The sequence below is a fragment of the Pseudopipra pipra genome, chromosome 16 (genome assembly GCF_036250125.1).
Source record: "Pseudopipra pipra isolate bDixPip1 chromosome 16, bDixPip1.hap1, whole genome shotgun sequence".
Classification (NCBI taxonomy): Eukaryota; Metazoa; Chordata; class Aves; order Passeriformes; family Pipridae; genus Pseudopipra; species Pseudopipra pipra.
This window is the reverse complement of record NC_087564.1, coordinates 1,611,677-1,638,880: the sequence shown is the minus strand read 5'-3', so window position 1 is coordinate 1,638,880 and position 27,204 is coordinate 1,611,677. Positions and strand designations below refer to the sequence as shown.

At 56.9% G+C, this 27,204-nt stretch overlaps 3 protein-coding genes across 7 annotated transcripts; 2 read left to right on the top strand and 1 right to left on the bottom strand.

The window, feature by feature from the left end:
* Positions 1-219: 219 nt before the first annotated feature.
* Positions 220-2,943, top strand: ANTKMT (adenine nucleotide translocase lysine methyltransferase). 2 transcript variants are annotated; one of them, XM_064672561.1, is made up of 5 exons: positions 220-441; positions 517-621; positions 1,235-1,375; positions 1,837-1,887; positions 2,460-2,943. In XM_064672561.1, the coding sequence occupies exons 1-5, from the start codon at positions 235-237 to the stop codon at positions 2,646-2,648; spliced, it is 693 nt and encodes a 230-aa protein (XP_064528631.1). In that variant the 5' UTR covers positions 220-234; the 3' UTR covers positions 2,649-2,943. The 2 variants fall into 2 exon arrangements, with proteins under 2 accessions (XP_064528631.1, XP_064528632.1); XM_064672562.1 differs by lacking the exon at positions 517-621.
* A 598-nt stretch (positions 2,944-3,541) lies between these two features.
* CCDC78 (coiled-coil domain containing 78) lies at positions 3,542-27,204 on the bottom strand. Of its 4 annotated transcripts, XM_064672539.1 has the most exons (18): positions 27,008-27,204; positions 23,346-23,497; positions 19,176-19,263; positions 17,655-17,732; positions 17,267-17,395; positions 17,006-17,092; positions 16,599-16,778; positions 12,820-12,957; positions 12,691-12,741; positions 11,972-12,057; positions 11,195-11,273; positions 10,631-10,756; positions 9,670-9,881; positions 8,920-9,091; positions 7,944-7,987; positions 6,235-6,301; positions 4,857-4,957; positions 3,542-3,922 (listed from the first exon to the last, which is right to left on the bottom strand). In XM_064672539.1, exons 3-18 carry the CDS (start codon positions 19,251-19,253, stop codon positions 3,799-3,801), a joined length of 1,752 nt encoding a protein of 583 aa, XP_064528609.1. In that variant the 5' UTR covers positions 19,254-19,263; positions 23,346-23,497; positions 27,008-27,204; the 3' UTR covers positions 3,542-3,798. The 4 variants fall into 4 exon arrangements, with proteins under 4 accessions (XP_064528609.1, XP_064528610.1, XP_064528611.1 ...); XM_064672540.1 differs by lacking the exon at positions 12,691-12,741; XM_064672541.1 differs by lacking the exon at positions 17,267-17,395.
* Positions 23,894-27,014, top strand: IGFALS (insulin like growth factor binding protein acid labile subunit). The gene is made up of 2 exons (XM_064672542.1): positions 23,894-24,140; positions 24,731-27,014. The coding sequence occupies exons 1-2, from the start codon at positions 24,125-24,127 to the stop codon at positions 26,542-26,544; spliced, it is 1,830 nt and encodes a 609-aa protein (XP_064528612.1). The 5' UTR covers positions 23,894-24,124; the 3' UTR covers positions 26,545-27,014.

Genomic DNA, 27,204 nt, shown 5'->3' with positions numbered 1-27,204 from the left:
ACACACACTGTCTCACACACACTGTCACACACAGATACAGTCACACAGACACCCCGCACACCGCCCCCGCACCATCCGCACCCCGCTCACTCCGCACACGGCGCTGCCCCCTCTGTGCCCCCCGAGCCCCGCGGGGCCGCCGCCGCTCCCGCCCCGCACCCGCAGGCCCCGCTCCCCCCGCTCCCGGTGCCGCTCCCGGAAGGCCCGGCCGCGCTCCCTCCCCTTCCGGCGGCCATGGAGCCGGGGGAGCCGGGCTGGGAGCCGGGCGAGCCGGGCTGGGAGCCGGGCTGGGAGCCGGGCGAGCCGGGCTGGGCACGGGGCGGGCCGGCCCTGGGCGGGCGGGGGCTGCTGGCCCTGGCCGTGGCCAGCGGGGCGGCCGCCTGGGCCACCTGGGCGCTCGTGCTGATGCCCGGCTTTCGCCGCGTCCCCCTGCGGCTGCAGGTACCCCGGCACCCCCCGGCCCCATCACCGACCCCCGGCCCCTGACCCCCGCCCTGACCCCCCTGTGCCCCCCAGGTGCCCTACCAGCCCTCCAGCCCCCGGCAAGTGGCCAACGCCCTGGCGCTGCTGCGGGGACGCGCGGGGAAGACGGTGGATCTGGGATCGGGAGATGGACGGCTCGTAAGGGCTGGCACGGGGGAGGGTCAGAGGGGCTTTGGGGTGCCCAGGGTGGGCAAGAGGGCAGGGAGGGGGGCCTGTGCTCACCGGGAGGGTGGGTGGGAGACCTACACACATCTGCTGCCCCACTTCTGGCTGTGGGTCTGGGTGGTCCTCCTGGCTGTGGTATGGGACAATTATAGGGGGTTCCAGAGGGTCCTGGGTGGTTCTGGATGGTCCCAAGGCAGAACTAGGTGGTCCTAAATGGTCCTAGGTGGTCCTAGATGACCCTACATGGTCCTAAATGGCCACAGACAGCTCTAGGTGGTCCTAAATACGCCTATAAAGTCCTAGACTGTCCTAAGTGGTCCTAGATAGTCCTAGATGGCCCTAGGTGGCCTTAGGTGGTCCTAGGTGGCCCTACATAGTTGTATGTGGTCCTAGACAGCCCTAGAAGACATCACATGCAGGGAGCAGGGTGGGAATGCATGCTCTGGAAGGTGCTGAGAACGAAGGCCACCCTGCCTGTGAGCCAGCTGGAGGGAGGGAGTGGAGCTGGGGAACAGCCACTGTCCCCTCGGATCGCCCCCAGACTCAACACTGAGATCCTTTGGTTTCACCTCTCTTCCCTCTCCAGGTGGTCGAGGCTTACAAACAGGGCCTGAGGCCAGCCCTGGGCTATGAGCTCAATCCCTGGCTGCTGTGTCTCGCCAACTACCGTGCCTGGAGGGCCGGGTACCACGGGAAGGTCTCCTTCTTGAAGGAAGATCTGTGGAAGGTAACAGTGTCCTGAGGGTCTGGCTGTGCCAGGGCAGGGCGTCTGTCTGCGTCTCCAGGCTGGCTTTGCTGGTGGCTGCTTACTGCTTCCCCATCCCACGTGCTCCAGGGAAGTGGAAAACCACCCTCCTTTCCAGGGGAATGGCAGAGCTCCTTCGTGGAGCAGCTTTGAGGAGAGGTCTGTGTGCCACTGACACAGTGATGAGCTTCTAAGGCTGACATCAGGTACCCACAGCCTAACTGGAGAGAATCCCTCAGGGAATGTGTTTCTGGGATGGTGCTGGAGGCAGGTGTTTTCCAATAACTGCTGCTTTCACACCCACATCCCACATGTTTTGGGGCATCTTTGCACCCTCCGAGGTTCAGAAGAAGATCACCCACAAGGCTTGGACACTTAGATGGTTCCACCTGTTCCCCCTGTGCCTGTTGCTTCTTTCATTCCCCTTTTCCTTCCCTTTTAAGGTGGATCTTTCCGACTGCAACAATGTGATCGTGTTCCTGGCCCCCAGCGTGGTAAGTTGGTCCCTCATGTCCTGAGTTGTTCAGGGGGAGCTCGAGGAGGCTTTTCTTGGAATAGAGAGAGGATCTGGGACAGAATAAGGCCAAGTGGGCATTTCTGTGAGCGAGTGCTTTGGTGCTCAGCAGCAGCAGGATTTATAAAACCATGGAATTGTTAAGGTTGGAAAAGCCCTCTGAGATCATCAATCCAACCATTCCCCCAGCACTGCCAAGGCCACCACTGACCCATGTCCCCAAGTGCCACATCCACGTGGCTGCTCCAGGGATGTTGACCCCACCCCTGCCCTGGGCAGCTGTGCCAGGGCCTGACCACCCTTTCCATGAAGAAATGTTCTCAATATCCAATCTAAACCTCCCCTGGCACAACTTGAGGCCGTTTCTTCTTGTCCTGTTGCTCATCACTTACTCCTAGTCCCAGCCTTACACAGGGCCAGTACCAGCCCTGTGTTTTGAATGCTTGATGCCCCTGCTCGGGACCCACCAGAAGCTGCCCTGTGATCCCTGGTGGCACTGCCACTACATGACCGTGTCCTAAGGTTGCCTGGCCCTGGCTCTTCTCTCCCCAGAAACCTCCCTTGGCCACGAAGCTCCTGGCAGAACTCCCCGACGGGGCCCGGGTGGTGTCTGGACGCTTCCCCTTCCCGTCCTGGACTCCCAGCAGCACCCTGGGGCAGGGGCTGGAGCAGGTCTGGGCCTATGACATGAAGGAGGTGCGTCGAGCAGCGCAGAGCAGCGCCCAGGGGAGCCCTGTCTGACAGCAGCCTTGTTGAGCTCAGTCTAACACCAGCCTCATTAAGCCTGGCATTAAGGGTCAGAGCCTCTCCAGCCCTAGGCTCAGCTCAGGACAGCAGTGCTTGGCCAGGATTTGTCCTGGGGACTTGCAGGGTGGCAGTCACTCAGTTTTCCAAAGAGTTTGGGAGAAGCAAGGGAGGAGAAAATCAGACCTAGAAATCCTGGGATTAACACAAGATTTAAGGACTAAAGCTCCAGTGCCTCTGTATGTTTACTACTTTATTTAATTTTTCAAAATAAATATTTAGTTGGTTGTTCCTTTGAGGTTTTTGGTTTGCCTTTGAGCTGCAGGACAGTCCTGGAACCAGAGCATGCCTTGGTCCTGGACTCTGGCTTTGCTCCACTGTCCCTTTGAAGGTAACACAGGAAGGGAGTGTGTCCAGCTCACCTCCCTGAAGGATCAGCTTGGCCCTCTCATCTGTGTGACATTCCATTTTCCACTCAAACACAGAGAAAAAAAGGGTTTTCCCACCACAGAATCTTAGGATCATACAATGGTTTGGGTGGGAAGGCACCTTAAAGTTCATCTCCTTCCACCCCCTGCCACAGGCAGGGACACCTTCCACTAGCCCAGGTTGCTCCAAGCCCCGTCCAACCTGGCCTTGGACACTTCCAGGGATGGGGCAGCCACAGCTTCTCTGGGCAACCTGTGCCAGGGCCTCACCACCCTCACAGGTAAAGAGCAGCTCATCCCTTTGTCCAAGCTCAGAGTGCCTTGAGCCAGACTTGGCTCCGTGTCACGGGAGCTGGGAGGGAGGGGAGGGGAGCGATGCAGGAGCAGCCCTTGGGCTCTGGTCCAGGTCTCCCCCAGCAGAAATGTTACAGCAGGAACAGGAACCTGTCCCTGCAGCCCGGCATTAAAGAGCTGCCTGGGAACCTGACCCCATGTCCGTGATGTGCTCAGGGAACAGCAGAATTCCTGCAGCCCAGGGATAGACGAGGAAAGACGAGACACAGTTGTCTTGTCTCATTTTAGTCCTGTGAATTCGAGACGGGGAACACCCACGTGCTTTCCCTCGCTGCTCCCAGCTCCCAGCCCAGCAGTCCATAGAACACAAACCTCCTGCTTTGAATCCCATTCTTCCCTGTGCTGGTGCTGCTCCTCACAGAGTGCTATGGATCATGGCTGACAGTCCTGGCTCTGGGCAGGGGGGGAGCAGCAGCTGCCCTGGCACTGAGCACACGTGGCCCCTCGCTGCCCTCAGCGTTCCTGAGCCGCAGGATCTCCTGCTTGTACCTGCCGTGGGAAGCAGCACAGTGCAGGCACAGTGCCCGGGCACTGAGCCATGCCAGGAGCTGTGCCTGGCAAGTAGGAACCCACAGCCTTTCATTTCAAAGGTGTTCGTGGGCTCTGCAGAGCCTGACCTGAGTTCCCAGGTGGGGAGTCACGGCAGGAAAGGTGGATCATGGTCTGACAGACCTGCCCTGCTTGTCCTCACCCTTCCCTGCCCCAGCAGCTCCTCTCCTGCTCCGGGGCAGGATGAGCCAGGGAGAGAGGAACATGGATCAGGGGCTGCTGGGAGGCTTCATATTTTAGGCAACCCTCTCTTAGCCCCTTGTGAAGGCTCCAAGGAGACCTTAGAGCCCCTCCCAATGCCTAAAGGGGCTCGAAGGGAACTGGAGAGGGACTTTGAACAAGGGCCTAGAGTGACAGGACAAGGGGGAATGGCTTCCCACTGCCAGAGGGCAGGGTTAGATGGGATATTGGGAAGGAATTCTCTGTGAGGGTGGGGAGGCCCTGGCACAGTTGCCCAGAGAAGCTGTGGCTGCCCCATCCCTGGAAGGGTCCAAGGCCAGGCTGGACGGGGCTTGGAGCAACCTGGGCTAGTGGAAGGTGTCCCTACCTGTGGCAGGGGGTGGAACTGGATGGGTTTTAAAGTCCCTTCCAATCCAAACCATTCCATGATTCTGTGATTCCTCCAAAGGATGGGTGAGCAGGGAAGGAAGGAGACATGTGGCTGGGCATGTGTGTGTCCCTGCTCTGTGGAACAAGGGCTGGTGGCAGCTGTCTGCACAGCTGGAGGTGCAGCAGGACATCAGCCGTGCTGGCAGTGCTGTGGCAGTGCCAGCAGTGGACACTGACAGCGTGGTGGGCACCATGATGTCCCTGGCAATGAGCCTGGAGATAAACTGGGAGCACAGGGCAGAGCAGGGGGATCCCACTGTCTCACCTGGCAAGATGCTGATCTATGTACTCCTGCAGCTCCAACACCTGCTCCTCTGCCACAACAGCCCGAGTCAGCAGCTGGCTCCTCTCCTGCTCCAGATCCTCCTGGAGGGGCAAAGAAACATGGAGAAAACATGGAGAAAACAGGGAGGTCTGTGAGATTGAAGTTGCTCAGTCCCTCTCTGCCAGGCCCTTCCAACCACTTCCCCGTCGCTCTGGCCTCTCAGCCACGGCAGCTCTGGTTTTTTGGCCACAAAAATACACCCAGTGTAGGTGTTTGGCTTTCAACATCCCCACGTAATGGTGGAGCCCTTCCTCAGGTCACTGTGGACAGGGAAAGGCACGACATGAAAGCAAATATCTTTGCACCCAGGGGGAACCAGACTGGGAAGCTGATTCAGATTCAGCCCAGGCTTGAACCAGGTCAAACAGAATCATGTAGGTTGGAAAAGCCCTCTAAAATCATCAAATCCAACCACTTCCCCAGCACTGCCAAGGCCACCACTAACCCGCATCTCCAAGTGCCACATCCATATGGCTTTTAAATCCCTCTAGGAATTGGGACTCCACCTCTGCCCTGGGCAGCTGTGACAGGGCCTGACCACCCTTTCAGTGAAGAAATTTTCCCAATATCCATCTAAACCTCCCCTGGCACAACTTGAGGCTGTTTCCTCTCATCCCATCTCTTGTTCCCTGGGAGCAGAGCCCGACCCCCCCCCGGCTCCCCCCTCCTGTCAGGGGGTTGCAGAGCCAGAAGGTCCCCCCTGAGCCTCCTTTTCTCCAGGCTGAGCCCCCCCAGCTCCCTCAGCTGCTCCTGCTGCTCCAGCCCCTTCCCTTCTCTGGACACGCTCCAGCCCCTCAATGTCCTTTTTGTCATGCAGGACCTAAAACTGCCCCCAGGATTGGAGGTGCCTCAGCAGTACCAGCACAGGGGACGGGCACCCCCAGTTGGTTATAGAGATGCCAAGAGGCTTGTTCTGAAACATAGGCAGGAGCCATGAGGGCACCAGGGACAGTAGAGCCTTGAGACATCACCCGCTGGGACCTGTCAGCATCACCTGATGGGCTGAGGCCAAAGCCACAGCAAGGCTCCATGGAAGGTGGTCCCCAGGGCAGTGGTCATCACGGTCCCAAGGCTGCCAGACCTCAAGGACTGTTTGGACAATGCTCTCAGGGACAGGGTGGGATTGCTGGGGTGTCTGTGTAGGGCCAGGAGTTGGACTGGATGATCCTTGTGGATCCCTTCCAACTCAAGATATTCTGTGATTCTGTGAAAGTTTCCCCCCTCCAGCCTGGAGCAGCACATCAGCCCCAGGGCAGCACATCTTTGCCACGTGGGTGAGGGATAAGCTTTTACTCAACAGGCTGTTCCAGACTTTTACCTGGGTGTTGTGTGTGAATTCCCGGAGCTGCTTCCTGACCTCTGCCCAGCCCTCCTCATCCAGCTGCCTACGAGAGAAGAGCGTATTTGGATCACGCCCAGATATCAAATCCAGCCCACCCACAGGTCACACAGCTCCACACAACTCATGCCCATCCCACCATGAACCCCAGTGCCTGAACCTTTCCTCTCCCAGTGCCCAAACCTCTTCAGGGTACGTGGCACCATCCCATGCCCAGGCACGGGAGTCACAGCCCTTCTGCCAGCCTGGGATTGCCCACCAGGGCAGCTGGGTCTGTTCCAAATCACATCATCACTTGCACGTCAGGGCCTCTGTGCAGAAAGAGCCCAGACCCCGGCCCTGCAGGGCTGGGTTTGGTGGGAACAGAGAGCCATCAGTGCCCGAGGCTGGCGCGGGGGGCACGGCCCGTTCTGGTCAGCGAGCACGATAGGTGAGCTGTCTGCTCAGCCCGGCGTGGGAAAGCCCTTCCCACTGCCTCCCAGTCCGAGGGAGGAAAATAACAGGTCACATCTGATGCTCGGGGAATTTGGGCTGTGTGAGGGCAGGAATGCATTGTGCTCCCAGCAGCTCCAGTGGCTGCAGCTTCCCAGCCCAGGGAGATCCCGGCTGGGATTCCGTGGGAGCAAGAAGAGAAGGGGACAATAAACAGGGAGTCCATGCAGCTGATAAACCTCCATGGCATGGGGGGGTGGAATGAGATGGTCTTTAAGGTCCCTTCCAACCTCAACTATTCTGTGATTTAATGATAAAAGCAAGAAGCAGGAACTAGGGCTGAAGTGCTGTGGGAACACTGGGATTCATGTCACTAGCTGGAGGGGCAAGGTAACAGCATGGATAAACCCATCACAGTTTGAAGTTTGGTCTCTTGACAGTTAAAAAACCTAAAGAAGATGCATCACTAAAATTCAGACTCTGGATTTTCCATGTCTTGCTCCTGTGGTGAGTCTGATAAAATTAATGCATCTACTCAAGGACTGCTTCTATTTTCAGTGTGGAAAGCATGGCAGAGGCTGTTTGAATCTCAAGCTTGTGCCTGAGACCCTTCCAGAGCCCAGGGGCTCTGGCACTGACCCATTCCTTGGTGCTGGCACCCAGCTAATGGAATACCTGACACGTTTTCTGGGTGACCACATCTTAAAAGGCTGAAAAATCCCAGCTTAGGTTTCTCCTACGCTTTGTTCCAGCTCTCCACAGCTATAGCTGTTCAAGTTTCAGCATAAAAACAGAGCAGGGGGAAAAGACTCATCAAAAATGAGCAAATTCAGAGCTTGTTGGGAAGCCAGGGAGGCATCAGCACAGTGGCACCGAAGGGTTCCAGCCTGGGAGGGAAGAGAAACAGGACCATCCCAAACTGGTGGTGTTCCATAGCCCTTTCTCAGGTTGTGATCCACCAAAGCACTTGGGCATATGCTTAATTTCAGCTTCTAAAGAGGTCAGTGGGACTATAAACAGGATTAAATCAAATATATGCTTAAGAGCTTTCTTGGATCAAGGCCCAAATGACCAACTCTCCTCCCCCCGGGAAGGGCTGTGCTGAGGGGGCAGCCAGCTGTTCTTCCCAGAGCGGGCCCAAAAGCTCCCTTTCTCCCTATTTATTGCTGTCTCCAAGTAAGCAAAAGAGATTCCTCAATGCACACATTAAGGAGAATTTGGAATGACAGATATCCTCTGAAACAAACAGCACTTACTGCTCTGGAGGCGGTGGAAATGCAGAGGCTTCTTTCAGTCTTTTCTGAAGGTAAAAGAAGAGCAGGATTCCTTTAAGCATTCAACCATTGCAATCCCAGATCCTGCCACCTTTGTAGAAATCATGTCATGGAACGGGCTGTGTTCCAAGGGACCTCAAAGTTCATCTTGTTCTACCTCCTGCCATGGGCAGGGACACCTTCCACCAGCCCAGGGTGCTCCAAGCCCCGTCCAACCTGGCCTTGGACACTTCCAGGGATGGGGCAGCCACAGCTTCTCTGGGCAACCTGTGCCAGGGCCTCACCACCCTCACAGGGAAGGATTTCTTCCTAACATCCAATCTAAATCTCTTCTCTTTTAGCTTAAATCTGTTCCTCTTGTCCTATCAATCTCTGCCCCGTAGAAGTCACTCTCCCCCCTTTTTGTAAGCTCCCTTTGAAGGGGCACAATGTACCCCAGCACTCCCACAGCCACCAGTGCCCTGGCAAGGAAATGATGTGCTGTAGAATCTTAAGGTTTTAGGTCTCCCACTCTCTGAATTTTTAAATAAATGCATCCCATGCAAATTAAGAGATGTTCCTCCCATCCCTGGAAGTGTCCAAGGCCAGGTTGGACGGGGCTTGGAGCAATCTGGGCTGGTGGAAGGTGTCCCTGCCCATGGTGGGAAGGTGGAACAAGATGAGCTTTTAAGGTCTTTTCCAACCCAAGCCATTCTGGAATTCCATGGTTCTGTGACTGGGAGATGATTGGAATGTTCCCTGCCTGTGCCACGGTCACAGCAAATCCTCAGGGAGAGGGTGGATGTGGCACCCAGTAACATGGTTTGGTGGTGGCCTTGGCAGTGCTGGGGGAACGGCTGAACTTGATGATTTTGGAGGGCTTTCCCAACCTAAACAATCCTGTGAATGCCTAAGAAAGGGGCTCAGTGTCACCTTAAGACTCTCCCCACCACCCCCAGTTTCCCTGCCCAGCCTCCACCTTTTGCAGTTCCTGGAGCTGCATCTCCAGCTTCGCCTTTTCCTCCCGCAGCCGGTTCAGCTCCCGGGTGGTGTTTGTGAGCAGCTCTGGGTCCAAGATGGAGAAGTGGAGCTCAGCAGGGCCACAGTCCACAGCACTGCTCCCCAGGGACCGGATCTGCTCTCGCTGGAGCCTGTAATGTGCCAGAGGGGTCAGTCCCTGGTTGTTTTTTTGGGTGACAACACTGAGCAGTTCTGCTGCTCCTGGAGGTACCATTCCCTTGGGACCTGCTGGTTTCTGGCCACCTGCAAAGGATAAGTGGGAGCATTCCTGGGAGAGTTTCTGAGGGGAGCTTGTCCTAGAGCTATTTGTAGCTTTTATACTACAAGTATTTCTGCTGCTTCCCACAGCCCAAGCTGCTGAGAGAGCTGTGGAGTGGAGCTGAAAGCACTGCAGGGACAGGCTGGGAGGTGGAGCTATTTGTGGTACCTCTGCATTTCCACACCATCCAGCGTGGGATCCATCTCTCACCCTGAATTTTACGTGGGAGAAACATATGTGCAAAGCAGCTCCATGATGTCCAGAGCACCCTGACGTGCAGCTGGAGGCACCTCGATCCTGGATTGTCAGGAGCAGGGAGAACGTGCACTCCACATCCCCTGCTCCCCCTGGGAGCCCCATTTGCCTCCCTCTAGGACAGTGGGGGGGTGCTATGGAGCACTTCACTTGGTCCTGAAGGCAGAGGTGGCCCAGAGCCTGTCTGAGCCTTACCCATAGGCAATCAGCAGGTTCTCGTGCTTCTTCACCAGGTCCTTCATGCGTTTCCTGTACCCACGTGCTGCCCGTGCCAGCTGCTCCTCCCGAGACTTGTAGGAAGCCCGGATGTCCTTCAGCATGTTGTCCACAAAGTGCTTCATGGCAGCATGATCAGCTGGGGCTTTGCTGTGTCCTGTCCCGTGGCTGGATTTGCTGTCCATGTAGTTCTGTAAATGCACAGACAGAGGAATGGAGGGGGAATGGTTTCCTGCTGCCAGAGGGCAGGGTTGGGTGGGATACTGGGAAAGAATTCTTCCCTGTGAGGGTGGTGAGGCCCTGGCACAGGTTGCCCAGAGAAGCTGTGGCTGTCCCATCCCTGGAAGTGTCCAAGGCCAGGTTGGATGGAGCTTGGAGCAATCTGGGCTAGTGGAAGGTGTCCCTGCCCATGGCAGGAGGTGGAATGAAATGATCTTTAAGGTCCCTTCCAACCTAACCCATTCTATGACTCTAAGTCAGCCTCCCTCTGCACCCAGTTTTCCTGTATAGCCCTGCAAAATGATCTGTGAGTTTCTGCTGGGATTTTTCTTGGTCAGATAACAGGATTGAAAGATCCTCTTATTCACTTATTTGGTCTTATTTATTTGCAGCAGCCTGAAAAGGAGGGCAGCCAGCATGGAGAGATCTGAGGGAACAGCTGGAGCTGCATCAGGGCAGGGTTAGGCTGGATCTCAGGAAAATGTTCTTCCCCCAGAGGGTTGTTGGGCACTGCCCAGGCTCCCCAGGGCAGTGGGCACAGCACCAAGGCTGTCAGGAGAGTTTGGAAAACGCTCTCAGGGACAGGGTGGAATTGTTGGGGTGTCCTGGGCAGGACCAGGAGTTGAGTCATGATCCTTATGGGTCTCTTCCAGCTCAGGATGTTCCATGATTCTGTGATACTCCCCAGGCCTGCAGAGCCCCCGGGGCTGGGGGTACCCACCGCCACGTCCCTGATGTACCGCGCCAGCCGGGAGCGATATTCCTCGTTCAGCTCCTTCAGCCGGAGCTGCAGCCGGGAGTTCTCTGCCTCCACCTCCTGCAGCTGGCTCTGGGATGTGAGCAGCACCTGGGCACAACAAACAAAGAAACTGCTGCCCTCCAGCCAAGGAGGGGGAACTGAGAAGCTCCATAATACACTGGAGATTTCCTTTCCAGATACTCAGCTTCGCTAGAGCTGGGAAGGTTCTGAGTTTTCAGAGAAGTCCAATGGAAATGTTTATAGCCTCAATTCCCCTGCTACCTTCTGTCATTTGCCACCTCCCCGCCCCGGTGATTCCACCAACTCTTTCTAAAAATCAGTGAACAAAATTCCTCCCACCACCTGAGCAAGCAGCACCTTCCACCACGTGCGGAAGGAAACTGCACAGGGAGGAGAACCTTGGTGGGAAAAGCTCCCTGGAGAGGAAGAGGTGTCAGAGTACCTGGATACAAGGCATGCCCCCCTGGAAGCTCAGGAATAGCACGTGGCTTGAAGGAAGAGCAGGGGAAGGAAGCCTGTCCTCACCGCTGACTGCTCCACCAGCCTGCGCTGCGTGTCCCCAATCGCTCCCTTTGCCTCCTGCAGCTCCTTCCCCAGCCCCAGCCTGGACACACAGGAAGAAAATGTGTTATATTTTAACCCCCCCAGACTTCTGCCCCATCCCTGGAAGTGTTCAAGGCCAGGTTGGATGGGGCTGGTCTAGTGGAAGGTGGCAGGGGGGTGGAATGAGATGATGTTTAAGATCCCTTCCAACCCAAACCATTCTGGGAGTCTCTGTAGGTCCAACACAGCCAGCTTGGGGAAGGAAATCACTGGGATGACAGAAATCTCCCAGCAGCAGCTGCCATCCCCCAGATGTTCATCAACCAGCACCACAGAACTCTCCCCATCAAAGGTGAATGTCTTCCCCAGGCACAGGGTCTACTCCTGCAGCATCCCTGCTGGGGCAGCCTTTCCCAGGACATCAACCACATCCCGTGACAATGGAAGATCCACTGTGGGGGTAAGGGCTGGGGCTGGATTCATCTCTGGGCTGTCACACATTTGCTGTGTTTTACAGAATGTGGATTTTCAAGGTGTCCCTAAACACCACCAACTTTAAGCAGGCAGCTGACTCTTTGAAGAGCCTTGAAAACATCAGGTTTTCCTTCCAGGTCTCACTTCTTCCAAGGGTGAATCATCATTCCCACCTTGTACCCCACCAGAGACAGCCTGCCTCCTTCTCCTGCTCCCATGGATCAAATCCAGCTGCAGTGAAGCCCATAAATGCCCAGCCAAGCAGAAGGTGCCCCCAACACTCACACTCGCTCCTCCAGCTTCTGCTGCCAGTCGTGGGTTTTCTTCAGTTTTTCAAGCTCCACTTTTATGTGATCCTGGTTTCCAAGCAACTGAGGGACAAACAAAGAGGAAGATGAGGCAGAAGGCTGAGCAAAGAGAGGATGAAGTGAGGAGAGGCTCCAGTGAGCGGTGACATGCTGGGGAAAGGACTGGTTTAACTGGAAGGGACTGGTGCCCTGTAGCACAGCAGAAATGGAGTCTGATCTGCAGACAGGGCACGTGGAGGTGCACACGTGTCGCTCTCCCAAGGGAAATTCTCACGTTGAGAGCCACATTCCCAGCAGGAGCTGGTGGGGGTTTTGCAGGGACTGCAGATGGGGAGGAGGCTGAGAGCATCTCCCTGCTCTCAGTTTCGGGTGCTTCATCACCCCCAGCTTTCTCAAGTGTGAGCAAGAAGAAAATAAGTGTCCTCTGCACCTGTTGGATTTTAAACTCCTGCCTGTGTTCACCCTGACAGGGCACAGACCGAGGGCACCACCTGTGCCCTCCCTCAGCTCTGCCTGCACATCTGGAGTTACCCCAGCCTCATTTGGCAACTGCACAGCTTAAAAAATAATTTAAAATTAATCAAGGCATCAGCTGATCCACAAAACTCAAGTTAGCACAAGGAGGTGCCAGCCACAGTTGGAATCAATCCCCCCCTCTGTTTCCCAAGGATCCAGCAGCAGACCCCACACACTCACATTTCTCTCCAGCTCCTGCTGCTCGTGTCCAGAGGCAACTACATCTTCAGGCTGGTTTTAGGAGAGACAGAAGGGCCTGTTAGATCCTTGTTGTCCAAGGAGCTGGTGGAAGGGCAGAGAGTTCCTTACCTTCCCCCTCACTCTTTCCAGCTCCGCAGAGGATTGATGGGCCACGGCAGGCGGGTGGGTGCTCTCTGTGCCAGGAAGGGTGTTCCTGCCTTTGGCCAGGTTGAGGAGCTCTTGGGTGAGCTCTTCATTCCTCCTGACCTGCCAGGGCAAACAAGAAGGAAAGAAAATCCTCCTCACCTGCTGCTCCTGGTGTGTGCACAAGGCAGGCACCCCTGTACCCTCCCAAAAGCAAGTTTTAATTTTAGTTCTCTCTCCTATGGTCTTATCTCCACCGGTCCAAAGATACGAGTGATTTTCTAGTTCTCATGGAAATGCATTTCCAGGCAGCAGAGTTATTCCCATGGAACCTTATCCCTCTGCCTGTCTCTCTCTCACATTCAGATCCAGATCCCAGTGCCAGCCCTGGGCACAGCTCTGCCACCACCTCTCCTGGCCTCCAGCTCTCTCCTCACTCCAACCCTGCACCTCTGGAACGTCTTTCCCCGTGGAACAGCTTTGAACAGTGCTGGACTCCATAATACAAGAGAAGGGCCAAATCTCCATCCTTCTGTCCATCCCTGCTGCCACAATCCCAGTTTGGTTGGGATGCATCCCCCAGCAGCAGCCAGCCCACAGCTCCGTGTAGGCAGCAAGATTCAAAGCAGTGCTGGTGTGAAGTGACACATTTCCAAAAGATAAAGAGGATCTGAATGAGAAAAGCTCTGTTACAGGTGATCTGGAAGGAACACTGGGGGAATTCATGTCTCCCGGGAGGGTTTCTGTGTAGATAACAAAGCTTTGATGGGGTTTATGACTGGGGACAAGCTTGAGTAATTGTTACCATGGCAGTGAATCGGGAGGATGGGAGGCAGAGGTCATCTGAGTCATCCGTGGAGAGAATAGCTTATCAAAAGATAGCACAGGGTGGGCTGGGGGAGAGCGAGGAGAAAAGAGGCTGACAAAGAGGTGAGATATACAGCTGTGAAACCTGACAGCTCCGCAGAGCCAGCCTGCTTGTTCCCCAGCCCAGAGCGATCCATCTGCAGCTGTCAGCCCCGACAATTCGGTCGGAAAGGGGGCACAGCTACCGGTTTAGCCAAAAAAAGAGGCAGTCCCGGGTTTGAGCTGGGCTTCGCTGAGCTCCCGAGCCTGGCCCGGCTCCAGAGAAAACCCCGGCGTGGAACCCGGCTCGCAGGCACTGGGTCCCCTCCGCCGAGCGCCGCCGCAGCCGCGGGACAAAGGGAGAAGGAAACTGGGAGCTAGGAAAGGTCAGAGCCTTGAAAAGGGAGAATTTACAGCGAGTCAGAAAACAGGCACCAAGTGCCTGACTGGCACCTTCTGCAAGGCGCTTCCCAAGGGTTGGGCAAGGCCGGCTCTGCGGCCGGGGCAGCCCCGGGGCGGTGTGTGAATCCAGCACAAAGGGCGCCCGACAATTCAGCGGCTCCAACTGTTCCCGGCCAAGGGGCCGTGAATGAGTTCGCGGAGCTGCTTCTGCGCCAAGCAGCCATGACAACATATTGGCAAGGTCACAAGTAGCACTTGTAATTGGGAATGTGTAAAAGGTTCATTGTCTCCCCAGAAGAGCGCCGGGGAAGGGGAGGGGACAGAACCGCAGGCTGCTTTTCCCATTTCCTTTGGGAAAGTCCACACTGGGAAAATAATGAGCAAGAGGCCCATGTCGCGACAAGTCCCAGCCTGCCAAGTCGGAGCCTTTCTGGCTTCAGGCAGGGATATCTGGGAGTCAGAGCCAAGCTGAGGGTAACCCCCTCAGCATATGGATTACATCCAAGGAATTCACCTCTGGCTTCTGGACCATGCTCCACTGCTTCTGGGAACGACCTAGTCTAGTGAAAGTGCCCCTGCCCATGGCAAAGGGTAGAACAAGATGGGCTTTAAGGTCCCTTCCAACCCAGGCCATTCCATGATTCTATAATTCTTCGGGATGCTATCCAGGCACAGAACTGAGTCCACGTGTTTTCACCCTCTGAAACATTCCAGGATCCATGTGAAAACTGTGTTATTACCTCTAACTCGCTAAACCCATCATTTAGAGATATCAGCTGCCTGAAAATCCAATTTTTGATAAACATACTGCACCCCCTTGGGGACAAGGAGCAGCTGAGAGTGAACATGGAGCTATTCCTCCACGAGGAGGGAGCAGAGCAGCTCTGCCTCGTGCTCCAGTGGGATGACAGGGTGGCTTCACCCCTCTCTGAGAGCTGAGCTTGCCTGCTTGTAAGAAATTCCCATTTCTCAGCTTATGGAAGACAGATGATCAGCTCTCAGGGGTCACTAACCCATGGCATGATCATGATCCTGTACCTCCTCCGCCAGAGCTTTGCAGACCATCCAGACAGACCCGACCAAACAAACGTGCCTGGTCCCAGCTCCACATCTTCCCACCACAGCCCGGCGTGGAAAACCAGGTCATTTAGCTGAACCAGCGAAACTATCTGCTGGGGGAGGGAGGGAGGGAGGCAGGAGGGTGTCACTCATTCCATCCAATTTAAAAAGGAGAAGAAGCAGGAGAGAGGAGAGGGAGGGGAGAGAGGAAGGGCTATTGAAGTAGCTGTTCTTGCCAAAGAAATACACAAATCCAGGTCCGAAAGACTCTGGTTAATAATTGCTAAGCTAACAGTCACCGGGAAGGTGACTATCTTTTAAGGAGCCATCAGAAACTTGCTTGAATTCAGTGTTTTTATGAAGCTGTCTGCCTAAAAGCTCCCAGGCCCCTTCCCGCCGCCGCCCGAAAAGAGAGCGACTCCAGTCCGCTCCCGTGCAGCCCGCGCAAGCCAAGCAGAAAAAAGGGAAACAAAGCGCGCTGGCAGCGCGGGGGGAGCGGCCCCGTGTGCCCGGGCCAGCCCCGCCGTGACCCCCGGGAAAGGGATGGGGCCGGCCCGGAGCGGGAGGCTGTGCCAGCGGGGCCGGGATCACTCGGGTCAGCGTGGGCTCAGCGCCCACCCCGCTGCGCAGAGCGGGTCCCACAGACCCCGCGAGGAGGGGGAGGTGTGACAGCAAACCCCGGCTCTGCAAACAAACCCGGGGCCGTGTCACCGCTGAGGGGCTGGACCTGCCCCGGCCGTGTGCCTTGGGCTGATCCCACAGCGTGGGCAGCAGGGGAGGGGGGATTCTGCCCCTCTGCCCCCTCAGGTGAGACCCCCCTGCAGAGCTGCCTCCAGATTTTGGGGAACCAACAAAGGAAGGACACGGAGCTGTTGGAGAGAGTCCAGAGGAGGCCACGGAGATGCTCCAAGGGCTGGAGCCCCTCTGCTCTGGAGCCAGGCTGGGACAGCTGGGGGGGTTCACCTGGAGAAGAGAAGGCTCCAGGGAGAGCTGAGAGCCCCTTCCAGGGCCTAAAGGGGCTCCAGGAGAGCTGGAGAGGGACTTGGGACAAGGACCTGGAGAGACAGGACAAGGGGGAATGGCTTCCTACTGTCAGAGGGCAGGGTTAGATGGGATATTGGGAAGGAACTGTTGGCTGTGAGGCTGGGGAGGCCCTGGCACAGGTTGCCCAGAGAAGCTGTGGCTGCCCCATCCCTGGAAGTCTCCAAGGCCAGGCTGGACAGGGTTTGGAGCAACCTGGGCTAGTGGAAGGTGTCCCTGCCCATGGCAGGGGGGGAGAGTTGGGTGGCCTTTAAGAGGCCCCTTCAGCTCAAGCCATTCCCTAATTCTGTAAACAAGCCTCACTGGAGCTGAGCTGTGACACGAATACCCAACCCAAGGCCACCAAGCTGCCTGTACATCAGAGGAATGTGAGACGGAGCCGGGAACACCGGGATGAGCACCGGAGTCTGTCTCACCTCCTGGTCCAGCTCTTTCCCAAGGGCCAGGTAGTTGCTTTTCAGAATGATGTACTCCTGTGCCAGCTCCTTCCGAGCGCTCTCCAGGGCTCGCAGGCGCTCCCACAGGGAATCTCGCTCCCCCATCACCTTCTCACTGCCCAGCTCCAGCTCCCGCACACGGTTCTCCAGGGCCAGGATCTGCAGGGTGAAGTCAGCAGGATTAGACTGTGGCAGAGACCAGGAGCAGTCACAGGGAGATGAGTTTCATGGGAGTTTCGTGATATCTGGCATGTCAGGGGGGAATGTAGCTCTAGCCAGAGCCAAGAGAATATGCCCAGCAAAGCAAAGGTGGGTGTATAAGGAGCTGGACTGCTGGATAAAGGCATTGGCAGGGCAGAAATCGGCTATTCCAAACTTCTGGATACCATATTTTTCAGTTCAAAGTTCTCTGTCTCGTACTGCTCCTTCATTTTGTTGGTCTCTATCTGGAGATCGACGAGGTCCTTGGAAATCTAGGAGAAGGAAGGACCTAATTAAAGCCATGGATGGATTCTGAGGCCAACATGATGTTTAAGCACAACACACATCCCTCTAGAAGGAGGAATTCCCCCCCAGATTTCCTCCTGTGGATCTACAGACCTCTTAGAGCCTCACAGTTCAGTTCTCGCCAACTCTCAAAGTTTTACCTTCAGTTTTTCCTCTTCACTAAAGAGCACCCTGGCTGGGAAATCTGTCTTGGAGCTAGCCAGCTTCCCCATCCCCTCCTGGGAGTCTCCAAGCTGGTACATCCCATCGTTCCCATCCTGCAGCTGCACCTGGAGACACAGAGCAGCTCCCACAGCGGGTGCCAGCCGAGCCCTCCTCCCCCTGCCACTCACCCACCACATGCTGCTGGAAGAGCTCAGCTTTTCAGAGCCTGAACAGATTCTAGATGGGATTTTCAGCTGCCATTTTCCTCCTGTGGTGAGGATTTCCTTGGCAGAGCCTCTTCCATCACCCGGGAAGGGGCTGCAGACCTTCACACTTATATTTTTCATTAGCAAGGTGCTGCACATGCTTTGTCACAGCACTCACCTTCTCATTCTCTGCAACAATTCCAAGATCCATGTGCTCAGAGGCCGAGATCTCAGCACAGTGTGGGGCAGGCAGCAACTGAAAAGCAAAGGAAGGATCTAAGGATCTCTAAGGAACTTCTCCCTGGAGGTCCAGCACTGTTGCTATCAACTTTGGTTACTGGAGGGTGTGGCATCCACCTCGATTTTAAGGTGGAACCAATAATTCCAGCCACCCCGGGAGCTGTTAGAGGGAAGGAAATGAAACTTCTGGGGAGGCTTTTGTATTTCCAAGTCAGCTCACAACAGATACCGGAATAAGCAGCTCAGGAAACACCCCCAGCGGAGCAATATTGCCATTTTGGAGGTACCACACTGTTATGGACCATTCCCAAACCTGCTGTAGGGGTGGCCTCCATCTCTAGGGCAGGGATCTTCCAGTACTTAAAGGGGGCTGATAAATAAAGAGGGAGAGCAACTTTTTCCATGGACAGATTGTGCCAGGACAAGGGGAATGGCTTCCCTCTGCCAGAGGGCAGGGTTAGATGGGATACTGGGGAGAAATCCTTCCCTGTCAGGGTGGGGAGGCCCCGGCACAGGTTGCCCAGAGAAGCTGTGGCTGCCCCATCCCTGAGAGTGTCCAAGGCCAGGTTGGACGGGGCTTGGAGTAACCTGGGCTAGTGGAAAGTGTCCCTGCCCATGGCAGGGGATGAAACAAGATGAGCTTTAAGGTCCCTTCCAACCCAACCCATTCCATGACTCTATGATCTGATTAACCCATTAATTAACCCATTAACACTACCACCTGCTCCAAACCATCCAGGAGCATCTAACTTGCTTCTGGGCAACTTTCTCTTGATCTCTGCAGTCCTTGCACCTCTTGTGTCAGTGAATCACCCAAAAGGTCCCAGGATCTCAGAGCTGTGATCAAGCTGAAGCTGGTGACAGAAAAGACCTTTCCCAGTTTACCCCTTCACATCAGGGATACTGTGTGGACAAAATCTAAACTTCAAAGCAAAGCATGCATTGAAACCAGCCCAGATTAGCCCAGACAGTGCAAAAACTGGGTTGTGCTGGTCTACACAGTGCTGCTGGCTCCAAACTGGGACCAGCTAGGCTGGAATAGGACAAATCCCAAGTGTGTGCAAAGCTAAAAGCACTTGAAGAGTCTCCAAGGTAAGAGTGAGGGTAAAAGGGAGTGTAGGGCATGGTGGATAGTGCTGGAAAACCCTGAACAGGAGTAAAACTAGATGGACTAGATGACCTTTAAAGGTCCCTTCCAACTCAAACTAGTCGATGATTCTATGATTCTAAAATGAATTCCAGTTCTTAATCTCCTCATTTCAGGCTTATTATCGCTGCTATTTCTGTAGAGTGGGTGAGTTTAGGTAAGAATCTGTCTTTTAAAGAAGAAAAGCTTTGACAATTAATGTTCAAAAAAGACCACAGCTCTGAATAACTCTTCTGGATCTGTCAGAGCCAAGAGGATGAGAGGGAGAGGGGCCATCCTGGCAGAAGCTCCATGCCAAGCAAAACTCCTCACCTGGTCCAGGCTGCTGGAGAAGCCCCTCGAGGGGGATTGAATGAAGGTCCATGGATGTGATACCCAGGGACTGAACATTCCGGGGACTCTGGGGAAGGAGAAGCCAACAGAACGTCCAATTAGGGCTTATTTTTCTGCGAAAGAACTTAACAGACCTGAAGTAATTTTATTAAGGTAATGAAAGTGCTGATGAGAATTCACAGTCTCTTCACACCCACCCAGGAGCTGAAAGCCAAATTCACACCCTGCCCACGGTGGAGGGGGCTCAGCACATGGGGAGCTGAGCAGCAGCTCCACTCCCCGGGCACATGCTGCATCCTGAGGGGTCTCAGCCCCACAGGGACACCCCAAGGATGGGCACTTAGGCTGTCCCAGACCCCAGGACACCTAATTTAGGAGGGCAAACAGCCCGTGCCACCACGGTGGCACAGCCAGGTTCTTCCTGATCCTCAGGGTGCCCATTTCACATGGCAGAGGACAATTAACATCCATAAATATGGCATTAGCTATGCAAACCCACCTTGGTGGCAGGTGTCCTATGGGCACCAGGAATGACAGTGCCCACTTTCCCCATGGTTTGGGAATATGAAGCAAATTTTGTCCTGGTCCACACCACAAAAAGCAATTTTGGGCTGAGAGATGAGTTTTTAGGGTGTCACTGCAACCCTGAATCTCCATCCCTGCTCCAGAGTAAAACCAAACAGAAAGTCTGTGTTTTGTTAACCCCACCAAAGGCCAGCTCTGTACCGAGGGCTTGTCACTCTTCCTGTCAAGGACACCTTAACCACAGCAGCTGTGGCGGCTGGGTCACCCTCGTGCTCCGAGGTACCAACCTCTCCCCTGGGATGCAGCACAAAGATGGAGAAACGCTCCCAAATCCACAGGAGTTCACGGGGAAACAGGTGCAATATTTGTAGCCCGCAGCCCGCCGGGCCGATGCCGCTGTTTGTTGTCCCGTCCCCTCCATCCCTGCAGCCCTCGGCAGGGTCACACACCGCGCTGGCCCCGAGGGGACCCGCGGGCGGAGCGGGGGGAGCAGCCCCCGCCTTCCCCGGAGCCTTCCGCAGGGCCCGGCACGGCCTTAGCGCAGTGACTGGCTCCATCTGGCTTCCAGCGCCAGCAAAGGGAATTTGCGTTCGCTCCTGGATGCAGCGGATCCCTGCTGGGAGGCGGGTGGAGCACCGGGAATGCCCGGTGTGGTGGGAGCAGCCCACAGCGTCACCTGCCTGGAGGCACAGAGGTGCCCAGCCGTGGCACCCCCAGGCCAGGCTCCCATTGATCCCCCCCCAACCCATTTTCTTTTTATATCCGATCTAAATCCACTGTCTCCCAGTTTAAAACCATCACCCCTTCTCCTGTCTTGATGGCTCTTGAGGAAAAGCTTCTCTCCATTGCTCTTCCAGGGCCCCTCATGTATTGCCAGGCTGCCACAAGGTCTTCTCCAGCTGGACAGCCCCAGCCATCCCAGCCTGGGGAAGGAAGAGGAGGAGGGAGCTGGAGCAGCTCTCTCAGCTCTCCCTTCCCATGGTCCCCCCCGGACCTGCTCTGACCCATCGGGGTGTTCCCTGTGCTGGGATCCCAGCACTGGATGGGTGTGAGTTCCAGGAGGAGGGAGGATCATCTCCTTGGCCCTGCTGAACAAGCTGCTTGTGCTGCAGCCCAGGAAGTGTTGGGTTTGATGGACTGCCAGCACCCACTGCTGCCTCATGTCCCTTTTGTCACCCCCCTGGCATCTCCAGGTGCTTCCCCACGGGGCCGAGAAGGAGGGCTGGGATGGGGCAGGCACGGAGGTGACAGGAGGCAGTGGGGGGGTTGTGGCCATGCAATCCCAGGCAGGGGGAGGGTGCATGGCCCATTCTCCCCAACCAGGCACCCCGAGGACCAGGCTGACCCCTCCACCCAGCAGCTGCTGTAGGGCTGGCATAGAACCCACCAGGTCTGGAGAGCTGACCTGGGACACGGACCCCTCCCCCCTTCCTGGCACACCAGCACTGTCATCGAGGTGAGTTAGGCAAGGTGACTGCCTCCCATCCCTCTATTCACTCCCCAAATCCAGCTTTGACCTGGCAGCCACTGCTGGGACAGGCTCTCCTGTCCCCACACATCTCCAGCCTCCCGCTCCCTGGGCTTCTTCTTTTCCCCAAACCTCAGTGTTTGGGAATTTTCCCATCTGTGTCTCCAGCAACAGCCTGGCCACCCTGAGTCATGCCTTGGGGATGTCCTCACCTCTCCCAGTCCAACCAGTCCAGCCAGGTTGGGCTGGTGGTGAGGTTTCACGTGGCCACCAGGGCTGTAATTGGCTTCCCCGAGAGCCTCTGGTGCTTCCAGCACCTTTCCCAACTTTCCCAGCACCCGTGGCAGGGCAGGAACTGACAATTGGTGATGCCCATGGGGACCTTTGCCAGCAGCTGCCAGGCCCCTGTGCCCCCACTCCCAGGTGTGGCCAGAAACGTGGGTGGCCACTGAGCACCAGGCCAAGCCCCACTCCTGGGGCCTGGTCCCTGCTGGTGTCCCCAGGAGTGGCACAAGCTCTGGGGTGCTGGTGTCACCCATCCCAGCTCTCTCAAGCAGCAGCATCAGGGCTGGCACGGTTTTGGTTGGGGATGAGGAGCAGGAGTGCTGGTTGCCCTGGCAATGAGAGATGGTCTCCTCCAGACAGCAACAATATTTGGAAAAATTTGCTAAAAATACTCCCTAACTCAGCTGTGACAACACCACGTGTGTCACATCCCTCCTCCCCTCAGGGCTCAGCCTGGCTTGGTGCTGTCCCTGCTGGTGTCCAGAGCTGTCTCTGGTCACTCACCCTGGTGGGTGGGGATGGGCCAGAGAGCTCCTGGGGTCCCACAGCAGACCTGGCAGGGTCACCAGCACCAGTCCCTCCCCAGTTCAGCCAGAACAGGGAGCCAGGGGCAGCTGGTGGCATTTCCCACACACAGGGAACTGGGAAGCTCCCTGGGGAGGGACCTGCAGGCACAGGAGGGCTGCTGGGGAAGGTAAATGATTCCTTAGAGTTTAAATAGGTTTGAAAACTACTTTTTTATGATTTTGCTGCTTTTCCTAATACCATTACAGCCTTCTCCATGGCAACCAGGGGAGGCGGCTCAGACTTTGGTCCCAGCCAGGGAGATTATCTGTCAAAGCTGAAGAGATGGGGGGATCAAGTGGGGAGGTCCACAGTGGCCAGGGACATGGTGGGAGGAGGACATCCATGGTGGGGACCTAAATGAGGTCCCCAGGGTGGCTGTGGAGCCATGGTACACTGGGCAGGTGGAGGTCCAGGTGTTCAAGGTGGGCTCATGGTGATGCTGAAGGGATCAACATTCATGGGGTTCCAGCCACAGGTGATGGGACACATCTGGAGGAGATGCCCTCAGGGAGGTTTAAAGGTGGAGACAGGTCTAGAAGAGATGCCTCAAGGACCTTTAAAGGTGGAGATGGGTCCAGCTCCTCCCTGCACCGCAGCCACACTGGGAAGGGATTTGCTTATTGACTCTCTTTACTCTCCCATCACATCTCATTTGACATTTTCCCAGAACGGGCTGCTGAAGGCAGGGATAAACCTGCTCCCAGCCACAGGCAGGGCTCATTTAAACTTCCCAAAGAGGTTTGTGGGTTTTGGCTGGCTGAGCTGTGCTGGCTCAGCTCTTTTTAGCTTCCAGATTGATTACACCTTGTGTCAATATGTGCTCAGTGCCTATTAGTGTGTGTGTGTACCCCCATCCCGTGTTTCTCCCTTCTGATCTATAAATTCCCAGAAGAGAGGATTAAAATAGAGGGGGAGGAGAATGGCACTCAGGGCCAAAAGGGAAGGGAGAAAGCAGTGCCTGTGGGAAAGTTGTGTTGCAAGGCTGGAGCCTGGATGTCTCGCTCCAACACGTCTTCCCATGGTCATGGAACTGCCCCAGTTCAGTGATGAAGAGCTGAGATGGGGCCTGTGGAGCTGGGGGGACATGCCAGGCTCCCATGGGAATGGGCATGGTGGGGACACCCATGGTGTGGGACTGGTGGTGGACAGCTTCCCTGTTCCATCTCCACCTCCCAAAGCAGCCTGGTGGGAGCTGGAGCTGGGGGAGATGCCAGGCCCCGACGGACGGTGGTGGAGAGCATCCCTGCTCCACTTGCAGCAGGGGGGGAACCAGGGCTGGGAAGAACAACACTGGTGGGAGATACCTGTTCCTGGAGGTGAATGATGTGAATGATGCCAAACTTCATCTTCAGGGAAGAACAGGGCTACCAGGACATGGGGAAGGGTTGGCTGTGGCTTTTCCATCCAGCAGCCACTGGCCACGAGGCTCCTCTCACTGGGGCTTTCTCTTTCTCCCCTGGAAAGTGGTAAAAGATTCCACAGAACCTGTGCTGGAGGCTGGTGGGGAAATGCCCAGGGACACAGGATGAGGTCATCAGCCTCCCCAGCGTGGTTTTGAGGAGCAGCCAGGGGCAGAGTGTGATCTGTCAGCCCTGGAGCACCATTCACATCACCCCACTGTCCAGGGGACCCTCACAGCCACCATTTCACCAGTGGGAGATTGGGTCCTGATGCAGCATGAGGAGGGCAGGGTCAGTGTTCAGGACCCTCCAGGAGCTCAGGACAGGGTCATGGGACACCCTGTGAGGTTGCCCTCCCTCCACCCTCACTGCCCACTCAAACCCCATCTCTGGCAGGATCCCCATCACTCCATCAGATTCCTGGATATCTCACTCCACCCCCTTTTCCCGAGCTGCCCTAAAGGCAGTTACAGACCAGGGGGAGCAGCGAGGAGCCCGTCCCGGTGCCAGCAACGCCGGCCAGGCTGTCCCGGGGGCTCAGCCCAGCCCGGCCCAGCAGCAGTGGGGTTAAGCCCGGGCGGGCTGCTGGACAGGCGTCAAGGTGGTTGCTCCATCCATCCCTGCAGGCGGCGGGGCCGGAGAGCGGAGCGGGAGCGGGAGCAGGAGCTGCCCTGCCCGTCGCCATGAGCGCAGGCAAAGGTGAGGCTGGGGAACCTGCCCCTGGGCCGGGCTTGGGCTGGGGGGACACCCTCAAACTCTGCTGGGGCTTCAGTCACCCTTCGCTCTTCTCCTCCTCCACTGCTGATTATACATTCTGGGGGCCCCCGAGCTGCCGGGGGGGCCTGCAGGCACTGTAGGGCAGAGCACAAACCTGGCTGGGGGCTGCAGGGGTGGGCAGGGACTGCAGCACAGAGACCCCCTGGCTCCAAGGAACAGCAAGTTAAGGGGAGGCAGCTGGGGAGGAAGGAGGAGAGGGTACTGGGGGGCCTTTCCCCATGAAAGGCAGAAGCTGCTGCAGCCACTGCAATATAGAGATGAGTTCTGAGGGTCCATGCTCGAACTCTGAGGAGTCTGAGCCGTGGCAGGAGTGGGGGGTGATCCCACACCCTCTCTCAAGGGATCCAACCTCTGCAAACTGCTGCAGCTGCCCTGCATGTGCAAAGGGCTGGGACTGACCCCTCCACCCCCAACTCCAGCAGTGCAGGCAGCCGGCAGAGGGGTCCCAAAGGGGTCCCCTGGAGCAGCCGTGTCCCCACACTGACGGAGGCCCCTTTCCTCACACCCCACAGCAGGCATCCCCCTCCTGCTCCCCCTGGCCCTGCTGCTGGCCGCCGCCTCCCAGCCCCCCGGGGGGGACCCCCCGAAGGAGCAGGGGGACACGGAGCCGCCCCGCTGCCCCAGCCCCTGTGCCTGCAGCCTGGACGACTACAGCGAGGAGCTCAACGTGTTCTGCAGCGCCCGCAACCTGACGCGCCTGCCCGAGGATGTGCCCCCCAACGCCAAGGCCCTGTGGCTGGACGGCAACAACTTCACCCTCCTGCCGGCTGCCGCCTTCAGGAACCTGTCAGCCCTGGACTTCCTGGACCTGCAGAGCAGCCAGCTGGCCGGCGTGGAGCAGCACGCCTTCCACGGGCTGAGGAGCCTCTACCACCTGCACCTGGAGCGCAACCGCCTGCGGCACCTGGCCCCGCACACCTTCCTGCACACCCAGAACCTCGTCTCCCTCAGCCTCAACAACAACCACTTCAGCAAGGTGGAGGAAGGGCTGTTTGCGGGGCTCTCCAACCTCTGGTACCTGAACCTGGGCTGGAACTCGCTGGTGGTCCTGCCTGACAAGGTGTTCCATGACTTGCCCAACTTGAGGGAGCTGATCCTGGCCGGGAACAAGCTCCCCTACCTCCAGCACCAGCTCTTCTGCAGCCTCACCGAGCTGAAGGAGCTGGACCTGAGCGGGAACGCGCTCAAGGGCATCAAGATCAACATCTTTGTCAAGCTGCAGAAGCTGCAGAAGCTGTACCTGAACCACAACCAGATCAACGCCATCGCCCCCCGCGCCTTCATGGGCATGAAGGCCCTGCGGTGGCTGGACCTGTCCCACAACCGCCTCGTCTCACTGTACGAGGACACCTTCCTGGGCCTCCTGAGCCTGCACGTCCTACGCCTGTCCACCAACTCCATCACCAGCCTGAGGCCCAGGACCTTCAAAGACCTCCAGTTCCTGGAGGAGCTGCAGCTGGGGCACAACAGGATCCGGAGCCTGGTGGAAAGGACCTTTGAGGGATTGGGGCAGCTGGAGGTTCTCAGCCTCAACAACAACCAGCTGCAGGACATCAGGGCTGGGGCCTTCCTGGGGCTGTACAATGTGGCAGTCATGCACTTGTCTGACAACTGCATCAAGGTCCTCCCTGACTTTGTCTTCAAGGGGGTCACCAAGCTGCACAGCCTCCACCTGGAGCACAGCTGCATGGGCAGGGTCCGAGCAAACACCTTCTCCGGGCTGTCCAGCCTCAGGCGGCTCTTCCTGCAGCACAACAGCATCTCCCTCATCGAGGACCAGAGCTTCAGTGAACTGCACGAGCTCCTGGAGCTCGACCTGAAGCACAACAGGCTGAGCCACCTCTCGCCCCGGCTCTTCGTGGGTCTGAGCAACCTGGAGTACCTCTTCCTGTCCTCCAACCAGCTCCTGGAGATCTCCCAGGACACCTTCAGCCCGCTCCAGAGACTCTTCTGGCTTGACCTTTCCCACAACCAGCTGCAGACACTGGACAACGCCGTCATCTCCCCCCTGGCCAACCTGCGGTACCTCAGCCTGAGGAACAACTCCCTGGAGACCTTCTCTGTGGGCTTCCTGTGCCCCCCCTTCACCCTGGAGCAGCTGTGGCTGGGGGGCAACAACTGGCACTGCAACTGCTCCCTGAGGGAGCTGCGGGACTTCTCCCTGCAGCACCCGGCGGTGGTGCCGCGCTTCGTGCAGTCAGTGGCCGAGGGGGACGACACCCAGGAGCCCGTGTACACCTACAACAACCTCACCTGCCTGCACCCCCCGGCCCTGGCAGGGCTGGACCTGCGGGACACCACCGAGGAGAGCTTTGCTCACTGCTGAGCTGGGCTGGCCCCTCCCAGGGGATGAGCCGTTCCGATGGGGGATCCTCCCCTGCCACCTCCCTGCCCTGTCCCAGGGCAGCAGCAGGAGCTGGGGCTCTGTGGCCACCCCAGACAAGCCCAGCTTTGCCACCACCTCCAGCTGCCACCACAAGGAGAGTCAAGCCCAGGCAATGCTGGATGGGAAGCAGCTCCTGGGCTTCAAACTGAATATTTCAGCCCTTTAATATTTAAATAGCAGCCCCCAGTTGTTCCCAGTGGGAACATCTCTAAGGATGGGGGAATGCTGCCCCGCCCCACAAGGGGCATCCCTGACCGGGCCAGGACTTGTGTGGGACAAAACAAAGCATCTTCCTGCCACAGAGCTGTGGAGAAATCCTAAAAGCCCCCCCGAGCTCAGGGAAGGGGGCAGAGGACTTGCTTGAATGATTCCCTGCAGCAGCAGAGAGCCACACGTCACTCACCTGATAAATGGCAGCAGACAAATAAACCTTTGGAGCTATTGCAACCCCTCTTGGAAGGTCGTTTGTTCCACAGCTCGTGACCCCCAGCTGGGGTTTCTCCCCAGAGCCTGCTCAGGGTGAGGGGGGCAGATCCTGGGTGGGGGTCAGGAGCTCACAGCGTTTCCCACAAGCTCTGGGTGGGTGACACATGCCCAGAG

Excerpts from the sequence above, each read along its gene's own strand:
- ANTKMT (XM_064672561.1), top strand. The coding sequence starts at position 235 with ATGGAGCCGGGGGAGCCGGGCTGGGAGCCGGGCGAGCCGGGCTGGGAG. Across the intron at positions 442-516 it reads GCGTCCCCCTGCGGCTGCAG|GTGCCCTACCAGCCCTCCAG; the intron begins GTACCCCGGCAC and ends TGTGCCCCCCAG. Across the intron at positions 1,888-2,459 it reads TGTTCCTGGCCCCCAGCGTG|AAACCTCCCTTGGCCACGAA; the intron begins GTAAGTTGGTCC and ends TTCTCTCCCCAG.
- CCDC78 (XM_064672538.1), bottom strand. The coding sequence starts at position 17,635 with ATGTGCAGCACCTTGCTAATGAAAAATATAAGTGTGAAGGTCTGCAGC. Across the intron at positions 12,058-12,690 it reads AGCAGGAGCTGGAGAGAAAT|TTGCTTGGAAACCAGGATCA; the intron begins GTGAGTGTGTGG and ends TTTGTCCCTCAG. Across the intron at positions 11,274-11,971 it reads CAGAAGCTGGAGGAGCGAGT|GCTGGGGCTGGGGAAGGAGC; the intron begins GTGAGTGTTGGG and ends CTGTGTGTCCAG.